Genomic DNA, 14,866 nt, shown 5'->3' on the forward strand with positions numbered 1-14,866 from the left:
TTAATTGTGTCTCCACCAGAGGTGTTCAACCCCATAGCCCAGACCTTTGGAAAACTAACATGGAAGCTCCTAGGTATCCAGTTCCAATGCCAAAAACAACTCCTATGTCAGGAAGTGAGATCGTCAGGCCAGGGGAATCAATGACTTCTCCCAGGTATGGCCAACAGCTCTGCTATGTGCATTCCCTTTTTTTTCCCATAACATGCACCATCTAACAGACAACCAGCTGAAATTCTGATTGCACCCCACTGGCCTGAACTTCCCTGGTTTTCATACATCATGGAGATGTTTGTGACCCCCTCCATCAACATTACAATGCACCCAGGATCTTCTATCATAGGAACCTCTGCTCCATCACATCACAGCATCTCTGAAGCTGGCAGCCTGATTATTGAGAGGTCACTTTAAAAATAAATGAACACAACCCCCTACCCACAAACTAGTAAATTCCAGTGATGTGTTCTCAATCCTACTCAAGTCCAGAGTTTTCAGCCAATTCTTGGTATACAGTAACAGAGAAGATTTTACTCATGATGCATGTTGAGATACATGGCAGGATCAGCATCTATATTTAGAGAACAGTCTCTTAGTAAAACATACGCTTTGTTCGTTCTCATACAGGTTTAGGCGACAGAAAGCTTTGAGTTCCTCTACCACAAAGTATATATATTTTGAAGCGAATGGGGGAAGATTTTCCAAGACATGTAAAACTAAGAGGTAAACTCCTCCATTCAAGATTAAAGCCAATAAGATAATGCAGCCTCATTGGCTGATGGTTCCCTGCATATGTTTACTAAATTCTAGAAGATTGGTAGACTTCGATCAGATGAAGTCCAGATTTCGACAGGAGTTCTGCGAGCTATAGCCTACCCTTAGCCCAGCCAACAGTTGATAGTGAGGGCAGGACTACTGCTACAGAAATCCCACCACTGCTGAATTTATGGATCCATCCCCTGAAATGAGTGAGAAATTTTCTCATTCTCATCTGGAAATTTTCATTCTGGGTAGGTGATATGGGTTCATAAATTCATCCCATCTCTGTGTTTGTCTACTTCTGGAAGGTGATTGGTCAATTGTGCGCTTGATCCCTCTTTAGGGAAGAGTGGATGGATAACCATTCTCTTAAAAGTAACCCTCTGGGTTGTCAGTTTTTTGTTTTTCCCCCCAGATTGTACAGTTCTTAGTTGTTTGACGTATTTTCTGCTATTGTTAATATGTGAATGAGTATTTTTATTCATTTCCTTCTCCTTCTGAACTGTGGTTTATAGAAGCTGTGGAATTGAAATCTGCTTTAAAGTGGAGGGGTGAGGAGGGTAGAATTTAACTTCCATAAAATGTGTCAATTTTACATATCTGCTTCCTGTGTGTTCAGTTCCTCTGTGTACTCAGTAACAAGCTTTTCGTATTGGCATTGCAGAACCCAGAGCGATTAGGGAAGAGTAGAACAGAACCCAATTTACTTTGTAAATCAACATAAGGATGGTGTTCCAGAAATCTGGCTTCAATTCCTGGCTCTGCCAGAGGTGTCACTGGTGACCTTGGAAAAGTCAATCTCTGTGCCCCTTTCCTTTTCTATCTTGTCTATTCAGATTGTAAGCTCTTCAGAGCTGGAAAAGTCTTAGTGTACATGTACAGCATCTGCCACAATGGGACCAGGATCTTGGTTGGGGAGTCTAGGCACCTACTGTAATACAGATGATAGACAAATTATTTCAACTGGTAAATTGAACAAACTGTATGGAAGTTGCTAAGAGAATCTGAAATCTTGGATTTTGTAGCTACTCTTGAGTCTTCAGTCTTAGAACCCCCAGAAATGTCTTAAGTTATAAGCAAGGAGATTAAGAAAAGGAAAGAATATAGCTTCAAATCAATTTTGTGCACACTATTAACTTGACCAGCTTTCTCCCCTTTTTATCTTTAAGGCATTGAAACAGAAGTATTTTAGTAATCGACCAGGACCAACACCAGGAATTCAATTGCCAAGACCAAACTGTCCTGCAGAAGCCTTAAAGGAACAACAAAATTCACTTTTAAATTTAAAAAGGAAGAGAACAGAAGGAATAGATCAAGGTAATTTTTCTTCTAAATCTTTGCATTTTTATATTTTTAATTTTAAACTGAAGATGCATGATAAGTATATATGATACTGTCCCAATGTTTAAGGAAATGTGGCCTATATATAGTCCTCCATCTTATCAAATGAAATATTGCTCTCTAAATGGGCCAAATCTGAGCCCAAAACACCAACCTAAGCCCCTTGGTGACTTGTAGTATTCTTTTTACAAGAGGTGTACATTGTTAAAAGAAATCTTGTATTCCATGTAGATTCTAAGGTGTAGAAAAATTTCTGTATCACAAGTTCTGTCAATATCCAAAACTATACTACAGTATTTAATACATCTTATCCTATGACTATTACCTGACTGAGAAGTTCTCTTAGATCCTTATGTAAACGGCATTACTTAAATTTTAATTGAGACATTTGATTGAATTCATTGGAAATTCTGAGCATTTTAGGACTGGTGTACATTAAATGTTTACTTCTCTGGTCTGCACATTCTTAATTTTATAGCCAGACTTCATCCGACTACTGGCCTCTACATGTTTTCATATGTAGAATGTACCTGCTCAGAGATCCTGAGCTTTGAGAATCTTTTGGACAGCAGTGCCCTCTGGAGCTGCACAAACAAAGCCTTATAGTACCAGATGTTTTGAATCAAGACCATAAAGGATGATATGGCCTCTACCACTTCCTTTTTTTTTCCCCTCCTGGCTGAGAATCTGTGGACCTTGTTCCTGTGTCTCCAAACTCTCTCTGTATTTTTCTTAAATTGTGCAAAATTTAGTCATTTTGAATCGGACCTCTGAAGTTTTGGATATGGTAGATTTAAGCACATTCCCATTGTTTGCCCTGCTTAGGGGAGGATAAGATCTATACTGCAATTTTAGAGCCCTGCACCCTTAGTCCCACAAGCCTTAGTCAGCTGAATAGGCCAGCCCGGGGTTTTTACTACAATGTAGACATACCCTAAGTGATAGTGTAGGCAAGATCTAAGTCCTTCTATGGCTTTTCTCTGACTTTTTAACAAAGGATAGGAAAGCAGTCTAACAACTTGGCCTATTCTACACTACAGATACAACTAATGATTGTAAATTCTTCAGAACAGTGGTAGAGAAAATGTTTGTCTAAAACTCCTTGTGCAGTTTGGCATTAAATAAGTTGGTGAGCATGGTTGTCAGTGACTTGTAATGTGGATGGGACCAAACCATTTTTAAACAAAAAGCCTGAGCTTATTTATAGGATGGTAGGAGACAGTCATGTTTCAGTAGGTCACATTGGTAGTGTAGGTGGACCTCAGGAAAGAGGAATGGAGTAGTGCTGCTATCCTGCCAGTCTCTGGGGCAAAGCCTAAAATAAGTCTAGTAAAACCGCTAAGCAGACACTGAAAGCGTCTTCATTTCCTCCACTGTGCCAACATGCTGCAGTTACTGTGAAACTGGAAAAACTTACTATCTTCGTTACAATACCACCACCCAACCCATTGATACCTGCAGCTTTTTTTTTCCCCGCTAAGCTTAATTCTATTTTAAACCTGTAGCTTCTTATGTCAAATGGAAGGAAAAACATGTGGTGTCTAAAATGTTTCATGTCACACAGCCTTGCACAAAGATAGCTTGGAAACGTTTTAGGAGTACAAAACGCCTTTCTGTAAATATAGCTTAATTTTATATTGCATGTCTCGTGTAAACATATGAGAAACGTTCTGGACAACTTTTTTCATGCACGGTTATAGCTGCCCTTATACGAGCCTGCTCCAAGACTAGACAGGGCCTAAAGAGTAGTTAGGATATAGCTACAAGCCAAAGCTGTGGATGTTTATCCAAGCTAGCCTAGGGAGCAGTGCAGGCATCAGTGTGGGCTCAAGAACTGAGTGCAGAGGCTGGGTACATACGCAGCTCATGAGTCCCTACTGATGCCTGTGCTGTCTAGTGTTACCTGTGCGAGCTGGATTCAAGCTAGCTGTGATAAGCTAGCCTGTTCACAGCTTTTGCTGTTCAGACATACCCTACATAACTAGTAACACCTTGAGTTGGGGATTGGGACCTTTACCTCATTTATCAGTATTGATACAAATTCAGTTACTTACACTACAAAATTAATTTACCATTTTTCAGGATTACCAAAAAAGTTGATTTTTTGATTACCGTGTATGACGATGATTAAATGGCCTGAAAGACCAAGACAATGGGAAAATGCTGCAACATTACCTGAACTTGGATGAAAACTGAATTTGTAATATATTTACATGTGTAAAATGTGAAACTTAATATTTCAGTGCTGAAACCATGTGGGGTGTTTCATTAAACCTATTCCTCTTTGAATAAATATATTTTTTAAAAAGAGCAAGATTCTTTGAACTGGTTTTCTGTGTAATTACTTTGAAATGTGCTTTTGTAGTAAGTATGGGAAGTCTCCTTTATCACCATCGGGCTTGGATACACTTGCAAGTTAAAGCGCATTAAAGCAGCCCTGGGTGCCCCAACTCACGACCTGTCCACACTGGCAAGGCACATAGAGCGCCTGGACTCTGCAGCTGGAGCGCTCCTGGTAATCCACCTCCACCAGAAGCATAACACTTGGTGCGTCTCAGCTGAAACGCCCCAGCGTCGGTGTGAACGAGGTGTTGCATTACTGCGCTGTGATCGGCCCCCATAATCCCCTTAAGTCAAATGGCCACTCTTGTCATTGTTTGGAATTGGCTGCAGGAATGCGGATATGTCCTTTCAAAGCTCCATTTCTGACAGCCAGCATGCTTATGTGCTCCGGGACAAAGCAACCATTACGGTGGAATGCCGCTTGAGAGGCAGGGGGAGGGGAGGTCTGCTGCTGTCTGAACTTATAAGACCGTATGCTGACATGCTCCCCCCCCAAAAAAACCCACTCTGTCCCCCCACATATACACAACACACTCCCTGTCACACTACACCCCCGCCCCCCCATTTGAAAAGCATGTTACAGCCACTTGCATCCTGGGATAGCTACCACAATGCACTGCTCTCTGTGGCCATTGCAAGAGCGGCTAATGTGGCCACGCCAGTGCATTTGAATCTGCCAGTGTGGATGCACTGCAGCGCTTTCCCTACTGTGCGCTCCAAGGGCTGGTTTAACTCCCAGCGCTCTACATCTGCAAGTGCAGCCATGCCCTTAGACTCTAACTTGAGATGCAGGCTTTGCTGAATGAAGTGCTATGCTGGTGCAAACCCTACTCTAGGAGAGAGGCCCAGGTGAGGAGCCTGTGTTCAGATGAATGTTTGTTAGCCCATATACAGTTTGTTTTTTTTTCCAGCCATCCATACTAGACATAAGGGGATGCCACAGTTTTAACTTTGTTCCAGTTAAATCTGCCAATGCAATAACAAATGGGTGAGCACATGTTCTCGTAGCAGACATGTAGATGAAAAGTCTTCAAGGGCTCTCCATGCCGAGTTGCGAACTACAAAGAAGTACTCCTCACTTTGATCCTCCAAAAGAACCAACTTACTGGAAAAAAGAAATACAAATATTTGGACTAGAATGCTAAGGAGATGAAACAAGAAGGCCTTCCAGCCTACAGAGCTGGAGTACGTTTAAAAAGGAATGGAGGGATGTCTGAAGAGTAATGTGGCAGACCTCCATATGATGCTTATGACTCATATTTGGACAATATGATGGTTATGTAACGGAGTACAGTATTTAGTCATCCCAAGAAAACACTAGGGGGGAAAATATCATTGTGTTTCCTATATTACTGTGTATTGACCACTAGTCATTTAAAATTAGCTTTAGATCTCCTCTAAGACTTAATGGACTCCATATGTAGATAGAAATTCATATTTAATAACATTTGGTTTGACACATTCTGTTCAGAAGTTACTTTAGCCCAAAAACAGAACTAATTGTACATGTGTAATAAGTAAACAATTACAAGCTCAGCATTCTGATAGAACAAATAGCTGTGTACTCATTTATAGCAGGCTTATACTCAAATGCACTTATCTGAGATCACACTGTGTAGGAAGGGAGGTTCTTTTATAAACTCACTTTGCATTCAGCTTTCATGAGGTAGTTACTGCTCCCTGCTGGATTTCAGGGCCCACAAACTGTTCTGAAATTTAAATCTCTAGCCAAAAGCAGGATGCAAAATGAGAATAATACCTAGCTCTCGGGTGTGGTGTAAACTGTTTGTTTGTAGAGCAACTAAAAGTGCTAAGTGTTATACAAACCACGTCCAGATTATTTTGCACTGCATGACCAGGAGGAATTGCTGCAGGTGCACGAGAGCCAGAAGACATTGCCCAGAAGTCAATTTACTAAGAGGAAACATTCTCTGATGAAATAAGTAATGCCTCTTGACACTTGTATTGTTTGAGGAAAAGATTGATTAAATGGGGCCCTGTCAGTTGTGTTTTTTTTAGTTACATAATGTAGGTAACAACCTTACTTCACTAAAGCACACTGAGGTTTCACATGAGCACCGGTGAGTCTGAGTCATGTTGCATGTAGCAGTGAGAGAATTATAATGCTGGAATATACAGCCTCTGCTCCCCCAAAGAAATCTGGAGAAGATAACTTTTCTTTCCCTTGGAAGCTTGGCAAGAAGGGCAACTGCCTACTAGAAGGAATCTGTGATGTGTATAAGCCAGAGGAGTGGGATTCATGAGGTAAAGGCACTTGGAGGACTCTTCTATCCTCACTGCTGGTCAGCTGGGGTAGGGGATGCCTGCTTCTGGCAGGAATCTTCACCTTCTCAAGGTCGGGCCTAGTTGCTGTGCCCCCATGGGAGGGTTCCCCTAATTTGTAGGTCAGTGGAATAGGATCTCCATCATTTCTCTTCCTCCTTTGGGTATATCTATGTATAGGGTAGAAGGTATGTTGGCTGCCATGTTTAACCCTAGTGCTGATGGGGCCTTTTGTAATTTTAACATTGGAGCTGGTCCAGGTGCATACTAGGTTCCCTGCTGGGTTTCACCCAACCAGCTGCACCCTCTTCTGTACGATTTTAAAACTCATTTGCTTTCATTTTAAAAGTTTTTTTTTTTTCCTAGTGTGGACAAAGCCCTTGAGCAACCCAGTCCTTCATGGTGAGAAGGATAGGGTAAGAATGAGTCCCTGCCCTGTTTTGGGGGGGGGGGGTGAGGAGAAGAAAGAGTTAACAGCTGTGGGCTGGGCCTTGTAGATGGTGTGAAGATTTCTGAAAAGGGAGGCTGCTTTTGAGCAGTAGACAAGGTAGAGAGAGAGAGCCTGGGTGTTGAATAGCTACACCTGCTACTCCTGGGGGGATTCTGCGAGCCTGCAGAAAATGTTCCCCCTCTTCCCTCACCCCCCCCTCCCCAATTCCTGTGCTTTCCTGCAGAAAATGGGAGAGAAGCAAAGGGAAGCCATGCAGGGGGGTGGGGGAGGAACAACCATGGTTGCAGTTTTGGGGGGGATTGCCCCCAAACAGAGGCAAGGCATGAGGGGCCCACAGGGTTACATGTCACTGCCCCCTTCATTTCTGCAAGCATAGAGCTGCCCAGCTGAAGGAGGCTGCCTCTGCTCTGCTGCCTCTGCCTCTGAACACTGCCTCCTGGGTCTTAGTGCCAGTCATTCACTTCTTCTGTGTGCTGGGAGCCTTCCTATTTTCTATCCAACAGAGACTGCCCAGGGTGGGGCTGGGTTAAGAGGGGGGGTTCAGGTGCTGGGGGGCGGGGAAGAGGCAGTGGGGAAGGAAGGGGGGTGGAATAAGGCAGGGGGAGGGGAATGGATGGAGAAGAAAATGGGATAGGGGAATCACAGGGGGAAGCAGGATCCTAGCATGCAGTGTCCCCTCGGCAGCAGCTGAGGCTCCCCCATTAAGCCAGCCCATCAAACCCTCACCCTAACAAGCCCTAGAACTGGACTCCTCCAAGCCCCCCATACTCAGACTGATCCCCAACCAGCTGCACCTGGACATCCACCCCATCAAGCCCCACTCCCCTGGCATTTAGACCCCTAATTGAGCCCCCTGGGTTCCCCTCCTGAGCCCCATCTTCCCACACCCAGAGCCCCCTGCAGAACGTGAACCAGCTTCACCTGGATCCCCTGTAGGGTCCCTTTTGTACCTGGAACCCCCAATGAGCCCCTGTGCATCCAGATCTCCCACAGAGCTGCCCACACCCAGATTGCCCCACACAGAAACCTCTCACACCACACCTGGATCCCCCTACGCTAAGCCCCTCCACAGTGGGATCCTGCTGGGCTGAGCCTGCTCACATCTGGTGCGCATAGCACAGAGAGGCAGGGCCCTAGGGTGTTTCTGGGGCAGGCCCAGCCCTTGCATTATGTCAGGGTCACTGCTGAGTCCCTGATCCGGGGCAGGTGGGGGCTTCAGGGTGATCTCCCACCTCAATGCAGTCAGTGTCCTGTGCTCCCCACTGCTATACTAGAGCCACATTTATTTATTGACACATAAAATTTGCAGAATTGTGCAGCATTTTAAAATATTGTGTGCATAATTTTTATTTTTTTGGTGCAGAATTCTCTTAGGAGTAATCTGCTAAATATCTGCATGTGAATTAAAGCAAATATTTGGCCAACTGAATATCTGAATGTCCTATTCATGCTGGAACATCCTTGACTCTGCTGAACTAAGCAAGGACCCAAATACCAGCTGCTGGCTTAAGTGGTTCAGAATGCAGTTGTGACACGCTGGCACCACAATATTAATCACGGTCATATAATTAGGATATGTTTTGCACAAAGTATGCTTTATGAGGTATCATTCTAAAAGTCTTGATCTGCTAGACAATATCCCATTGGATTGTATGTGCTATCATCATATGTGAAGTTACGAAGTTTGGCTATGTACCTTGTGAGGTTGAAAACACCCACAAACAGCCTTTCAGGTATGACAGTAAAAAAGCCAAACAATGCTAATGGCTGATTGAGGAAATGCACGCAAGCACCAGGATTACCCCAGGAACTGTGTACAATAGCAACCTCTCAGAGCTAGCACTACACAATGGGAACTGTTTGACCCAGCTTCACAGCAAAAGAGCTTTCCAGCAAGTGAGAAAAAGATATTAAAGGGGGACAATGACTTCATAATGGTACTTCACTCTCCCTACAACACACCTGGAAACACCGAAGGAAGTAGGACTGAACTGTGGGAAGTGATGGTCCCAGGCTAAGGGATTGCTAGCGTGTGTATGAAAACCTGGAAAACCCAAGCTGAAAAGCCAAGGCAGCTGGTGCCTTAAGAATCTGCCAGCCTGTTTATCACTCAGGGTGAGAATTTGCTAATTCATATCCTACCTATCTAGTGTGTTAAACTCAGTTTGCGGTTTTGTTTATTTACTAGGTAATCTACTTTGATCTGTTTGCTATCACTTATAATCACTTAAAATCTATCCTTTTGTAGTTAATGAACTTATTTTATATTTTAATCGAAATCGGTGTGCATTTAACTGAAGTGTATAGGGAAAATCTCAGCTTGGTTACCACAAGTGTGCATGGTCTTCTTCACATTGCGGGAGAGGCAGACCAGGTGTTAAACCCATATACTGGCCAGATTTGACCAGGGCAAATGCTGGCCAGTATATGGGTTGCTCTGGGGTCCTAAGCTGGGAAGCTGGATGTATCCCTGCCTGTGTGATTGTGAAAGTGCAAGCTTGGAGGGCTTTTGCAACTTGTCACAGCAGCACAGTGTGAGAGGGAGCCTATGCTGGTGGGTCAGAGGGCTCAGTGGTACCCCAGTTCCAGGTGGCACCCTGGGAGGAACCCATCCCAGCAGTACCACCAGTGATCCTGTTGAGGACTCCAGAGAAGCAGACTGATCTCTCACATTGTGAAGGAGTCCCTGGAGTACATGCTCATCAGAACTCCTGAAGGAAGGTCAATTCCCACTGTGGAAGTTTGCCCTCACCACTGGCAGGGTCAGCTTGTGGGATAGGGAATGAGATCCCTCAAAGGGCCAGCTTGATGGAAATGGGAAGACAAAGCTGTAGAGGTAAGGGTTAAATGCATAACCTGGCAATAAAATAGTGTTTCAAAATAAGGTAATTGAAATGGAGGCTGGAATGAATGAGAGCATGACTCTTCAAACCCCTACTGCAATACAAAATGACTTCCTTCCAGAAACTCTTGCACTGCTCAGTAAATAACTGATAAATAAGCTGATTTCCCTATTGTAGTGCTAGATATCAAATTATCATAATTAACATAGTTACTCTCTTTTCTTCCTTTCTGTACTTCTCACCACACAGAGCGTGATATTTTTTTAAGTTGAGTAACTCTGTAGATCCCATAACATTCAGCAAATAGGAGCAGCTCTGCAAATCAGGACACTTTTTAGGTGCCAAAGTTTGAATATCTGTGTGTGTAGTTGCTACACTGCCATGCCTTTTCAGACCGTCAATTTTGGAGACTAGTATCATGTGACTTGTCTCCGTTTCTTTTTGTGACTGAACAAAGTCCATGTTTAAACTATATTGCCTAATAAAAACTGGTGTGAAATTATGAAGAACAGCCTCAACAGATATTCTGCAAAAGACACGAGCGCTTGTATTTACCCTCTTTCTTATTTACCTTTGATCCTTCTTGCCATCGAAAGGTGTTCCATTGCTGAGGTAAAACACTGAAATGAGGCAGTGTTTATAACTCATGCAAATAATGTGCCTTGGCCTGTGCCCGTGGAGTGTCTCAGGAAAAGCTGCACCATGCATGTGATATTGGAATGGGGGTGCGGAGAAACCTGAGCTCCCATGCACATGTAAGGTAGCCAGTGGAAAGTGCTCAGGACTGCAAACCTAGAGATCATGAGTTTTGGCCACCACTCCTCCTCCTGATAATATTCCTGCTCCCTTTAAAACCCTTCTAATAAGGTAAAGTTTCAGACCTTGAAAGCAATTATTATTCACCATGTTCACAGAGAAGATAACAGAGCCTGCACAAGGTCACTTCAAACAGAACCAAAATAATTAACATAGCAGAACCAAGTCTTATCTACTCTGCCAGTGTCTTTCAGAAGGAATATTTCGAATAATGTGCTTCTGTAACCTATGCTAACACAGTGTGACTGTCACCCTCTAGCACCTCAACCGTATATAGCAGTCTGAGTGCTACCACTTCTGTGCTTAGAGTGTTGCAATTTTAGCTAAAGGGGAGGGACTTTCACTTTTCCAGCCACAGGTCTCAGGTTCTGATCTCAGATAACTCAAACACAAGGGCAGGGAAAAGGAGTTACCTTTGGTGGTGCTATCTATGGCCACTAGATTACAATCTATCCATGGAGGCAGGAAAACCAGACTCCTAAAGCCTAGCGTTCTACTGCTCTCCCACAGGTACTTGTCTAACCCACTGACGTGTGGTGTTTCCCTGTGTGGCTTTGTCCACATAATATGCTTTTCCCACTAACAGTTACTCCAGTATCTAGTGTGGAAGTTTCTGTGCTATTGGTTCACACCCTGCTTCTGATTCATATGGGGTGCAAGAATTAGTCTTGCCAATCCCAACTGTTCAAAAATCATGAGATAGGCTTTGAAATCATGAGAGTGTGTAACAATAACAGGTGTCAGAGGAGCAGCCGTGGTAGTCTGTATCCGCAAAAAGCAAAGGAGGACTTGTGGCACCTGAGAGCCTAACACATTTATCTGAGCATAAGCTTTCGTGAGCTACAGCTTATGCGCAAATAAATTTGTGAGTCTCTCAGGTGCCACAAGTCCTCCTTTGCTTTTTGTGAATAATAGAATTGGGGTTCTTTGTATTTGCTTTCTGCTTTTGAGCCTTTAGGGTGCACTGGGGTCACGTTTTGAAGCTTTCTCCACAGCCACAAGGGCTAGAAACTTTCTTTAAGCATGAAGGCTGAAATCACCTATCCACTTGACTCCAGGAACCGGGGCTTTAAGGAAAACAATAATTACCATAAAGAAAAGGAGTACTTGTGGCACCTTAGAGACTAACCAATTTATTTGAGCTCAAATAAATTGGTTAGTCTCTAAGGTGCCACAAGTACTCCTTTTCTTTTTGCGAATACTGACTTACACGGCTGTTACTCTGAAACCAATAATTACCATGAGACTCATGACAAAATCATGAGAGTTGGCAACACTGAAGAATATATAGCTGTGCATAAAAGTTAATGTAAGGACTTTGAAGTAATTGTTGGATTGATTTTGTATTGCACAGCATAGTATTTGGATGATGGCATTTGGATGATGTGCTAATTTGTTTTACAGTTGCATTGTTGCTTTTACTAGGTTGATGGGCGTTGTCCTGTTAAGAATTAGGTGTGTCTGAGACAAGAGCAGTGTTGGGAGATTTCATCTGTGTTGCCTGTCCAGAGAGTAAAAAGAAAAGGAGTACTTGTGGCACCTTAGAGACTAACCAATTTATTTGAGCATGAGCTTTTGTGAGCTACAGCTCACTTCATCGGATGCATACTGTGGAAACTGCAGCAGACTTTATATACACACAGAGAATATGAAACAATACCTCCTCCCACCCCACTGTCCTGCTGGTAATAGCTTATCTAAAGTGATCATCAAGTTGGGCCATTTCCAGCACAAATCCAGGTTTTCTCACCCTCCACCCCCCCACCACAAATTCACTCTCCTGCTGGTGATAGCCCATCCAAAGTGACAACTCTCTACACAATGTGTGTGATAATCAAGGTGGGCCATTTCCTGCACAAATCCAGGTTCTCTCACCCCCTCACCCCCCTCCCAAAAACCACACACACACACACACGAAAGCTCATGCTCAAATAAATTGGTTAGTCTAAGGTGCCACAAGTACTCCTTTTCTTTTTGCGAATACAGACTAACACGGCTGTTACTCTGAAACCTGTCCAGAGAGTAGAAGATCTGCTGGCATAAATTCCTAAAGGTCAAAAAGTGAGTTAATAAATTTACCTTTCTAGAAAGCAAGCCTCATTCTCAGTGTAAGTTTAGCACTATGTGGGAATGGTGCTCATTGCTGCTAATGACCCACTAAGCCTTTTCACTTGTAGCTCACTACTTCAACTGTTGCCCATCTCAGCAGGGATTCAAAGTTGTCCTTATCTAATGGAAGACTGGTAACCCCCCTAGGAGATGAGTTTGAGGATAGTTGCAGCTCCCACATTGTCTCTCACCTATGCATTGGGGGAGGGCAGAGAAAGTTAAATCAAAAGACAGACCAAAAAGCACAACTGAATCTTGGGAGGAAAATCTCATGATTTTGGGAGTTATTGAGTGTCTGACTCATGACTGCCTTTTGAGCTGTAGCTCACGAAAGCTTATGCACAAATAAATTGGTTAGTCTCTAAGGTGCCACAAGTACTCCTTTTCTTTTTCTTATATTGTGAAGAGAATAGCCATGCCCTTGAGGGGCTGTAGCTTAAGGGATCATCAAATGTGGCTGTTCATCTAAAACATATAAAGATGTCAGATCTGCTCTAGGAATTATTTTGGGGAAGTTCTATGGCCTGTGCCATACAAGGGGTCAGACTAGGTGATCACAGTGGTCCTTCCTGGCCTTAGCATCTATGACCGGGTTATTTTGTGAGTTTTATTCCTCATTAATTGTAGTGGGGCTCTGCAGAGAAAGAACTTGTCATAAACCAAGATTTTGGTGGACAACAATTATCATGTAGAAGGGGTTATGTGAGATCCAACATGAGGTTAGCAGAATGGATTTGTTCCTTTGTTTTCAGAGTAGCAGCCGTGTTAGTCTGTATTTGCAAAAAGAAAAGGAGTACTTGTGGCACCTTAGAGACTAACCAATTTATTTGAGCATAAGCTTTTGTGAGCTACAGCTCACTACATCGGATGCATTCAGTGGAAAATACAGTGAGGAGATTTATATACACACAGAACATGAAAAAATGGGTGTTATCATACACACTGTAAGGGGAGTGATCGCTTAAGATGAGCTATTACCAGCAGGAGAGCGGGCGGGGGGGATAATCACTACAAAAGGTTTTCTCCCCCCCCCCCCCCCGCTGGTATGATAACACCCATTTTTTCATGTTCTGTGTTTATATAAATCTCCTCACTGTATTTTCCACTGAATGCATCCGATGAAGTGAGCTGTAGCTCACAAAAGCTTGTGCTCAAATAAATTGGTTAGTCTCTAAGGTGCCACAAGTCCTCCTTTTCTTTTTCCTTTGTTTTGTGCATCTTGTGTAATAAATTGCATTTGAAAGAAATTTCTCCTCCCTGCTGGGAGGCCAACACCCCTTTCTTTGCAAACTTAATGGCTCCAGTCCTGAGATAATTGACTCTTATCTGTACTTGAATTTGAGTAGTTTACATGCATTGTACTGTAGTATTATCCCTTGTGTAATAAGCCTTTTCTCTCCCAGTCAATTGCAGGTTTCCACTGGAGAGAATGAAATGGAAAAACCCAAGAACAAAAACACCACACCCACATACCTTTTGGTCACAAAGGAGCAAAGTGATTAATGTGATTTCTTTGAATCCTCTTGCTTCACCTTTGTATTTAATTCCCCATGGTATTCTCCTCCTGACTGAACTAGCTTGTTCTTCCTGAATGACTTTGGTAAAAAGGAACAAGGAATGGTCTGAAGAGCTAGCTTTGGAGTTAAAATGGTGGATTTACTCCAAGTCTGTAAGGGCGGCAGGCTGCTTTGGTACAAAATGGAGGAGCAGGCACTGCACCGGGCAACCAGGGGAGTTCCCTGATTCACTGCCTCCCGCAGTAGAACTCCTGGGAATTAAATCGTCTCCTCGTTAGCAGAAAAACAAAGGCACCAAGGCAGTGTGTGATGGCAGAAATGCCATCGGTCTTGTCTCAAAAGTGAGTCAGTCTCTGCTGGGTAGGAAGGCACTTTGCTGGTGTGGAGAGCTGCAACTTTCATTGCTCACT

The 14,866-nt window shown here is 43.4% G+C and overlaps 1 protein-coding gene across 4 annotated transcripts in view; it reads left to right on the top strand.

Moving 5' to 3' along the window:
* The window catches only part of CDK7 (cyclin dependent kinase 7), a 32,345-nt gene extending 27,941 nt beyond the window's left edge, over positions 1–4,404 (top strand). For all 4 annotated transcript variants that reach the window (XM_077816967.1, XM_077816968.1, XM_077816969.1 and 1 more), the window contains 2 exons: positions 1,923–2,070; positions 4,177–4,404. In XM_077816967.1, coding sequence (XP_077673093.1) covers positions 1,923–2,070; positions 4,177–4,202 — 174 coding nt within the window. In that variant the 3' untranslated portion in view covers positions 4,203–4,404. The remainder of the gene's footprint in view (positions 1–1,922; positions 2,071–4,176) is intronic.
* The last annotated feature ends 10,462 nt before the right edge of the window (positions 4,405–14,866 follow it).

Source organism: Eretmochelys imbricata, chromosome 5 (genome assembly GCF_965152235.1).
Source record: "Eretmochelys imbricata isolate rEreImb1 chromosome 5, rEreImb1.hap1, whole genome shotgun sequence".
In the NCBI taxonomy this organism is placed as follows: domain Eukaryota; kingdom Metazoa; phylum Chordata; order Testudines; family Cheloniidae; genus Eretmochelys; species Eretmochelys imbricata.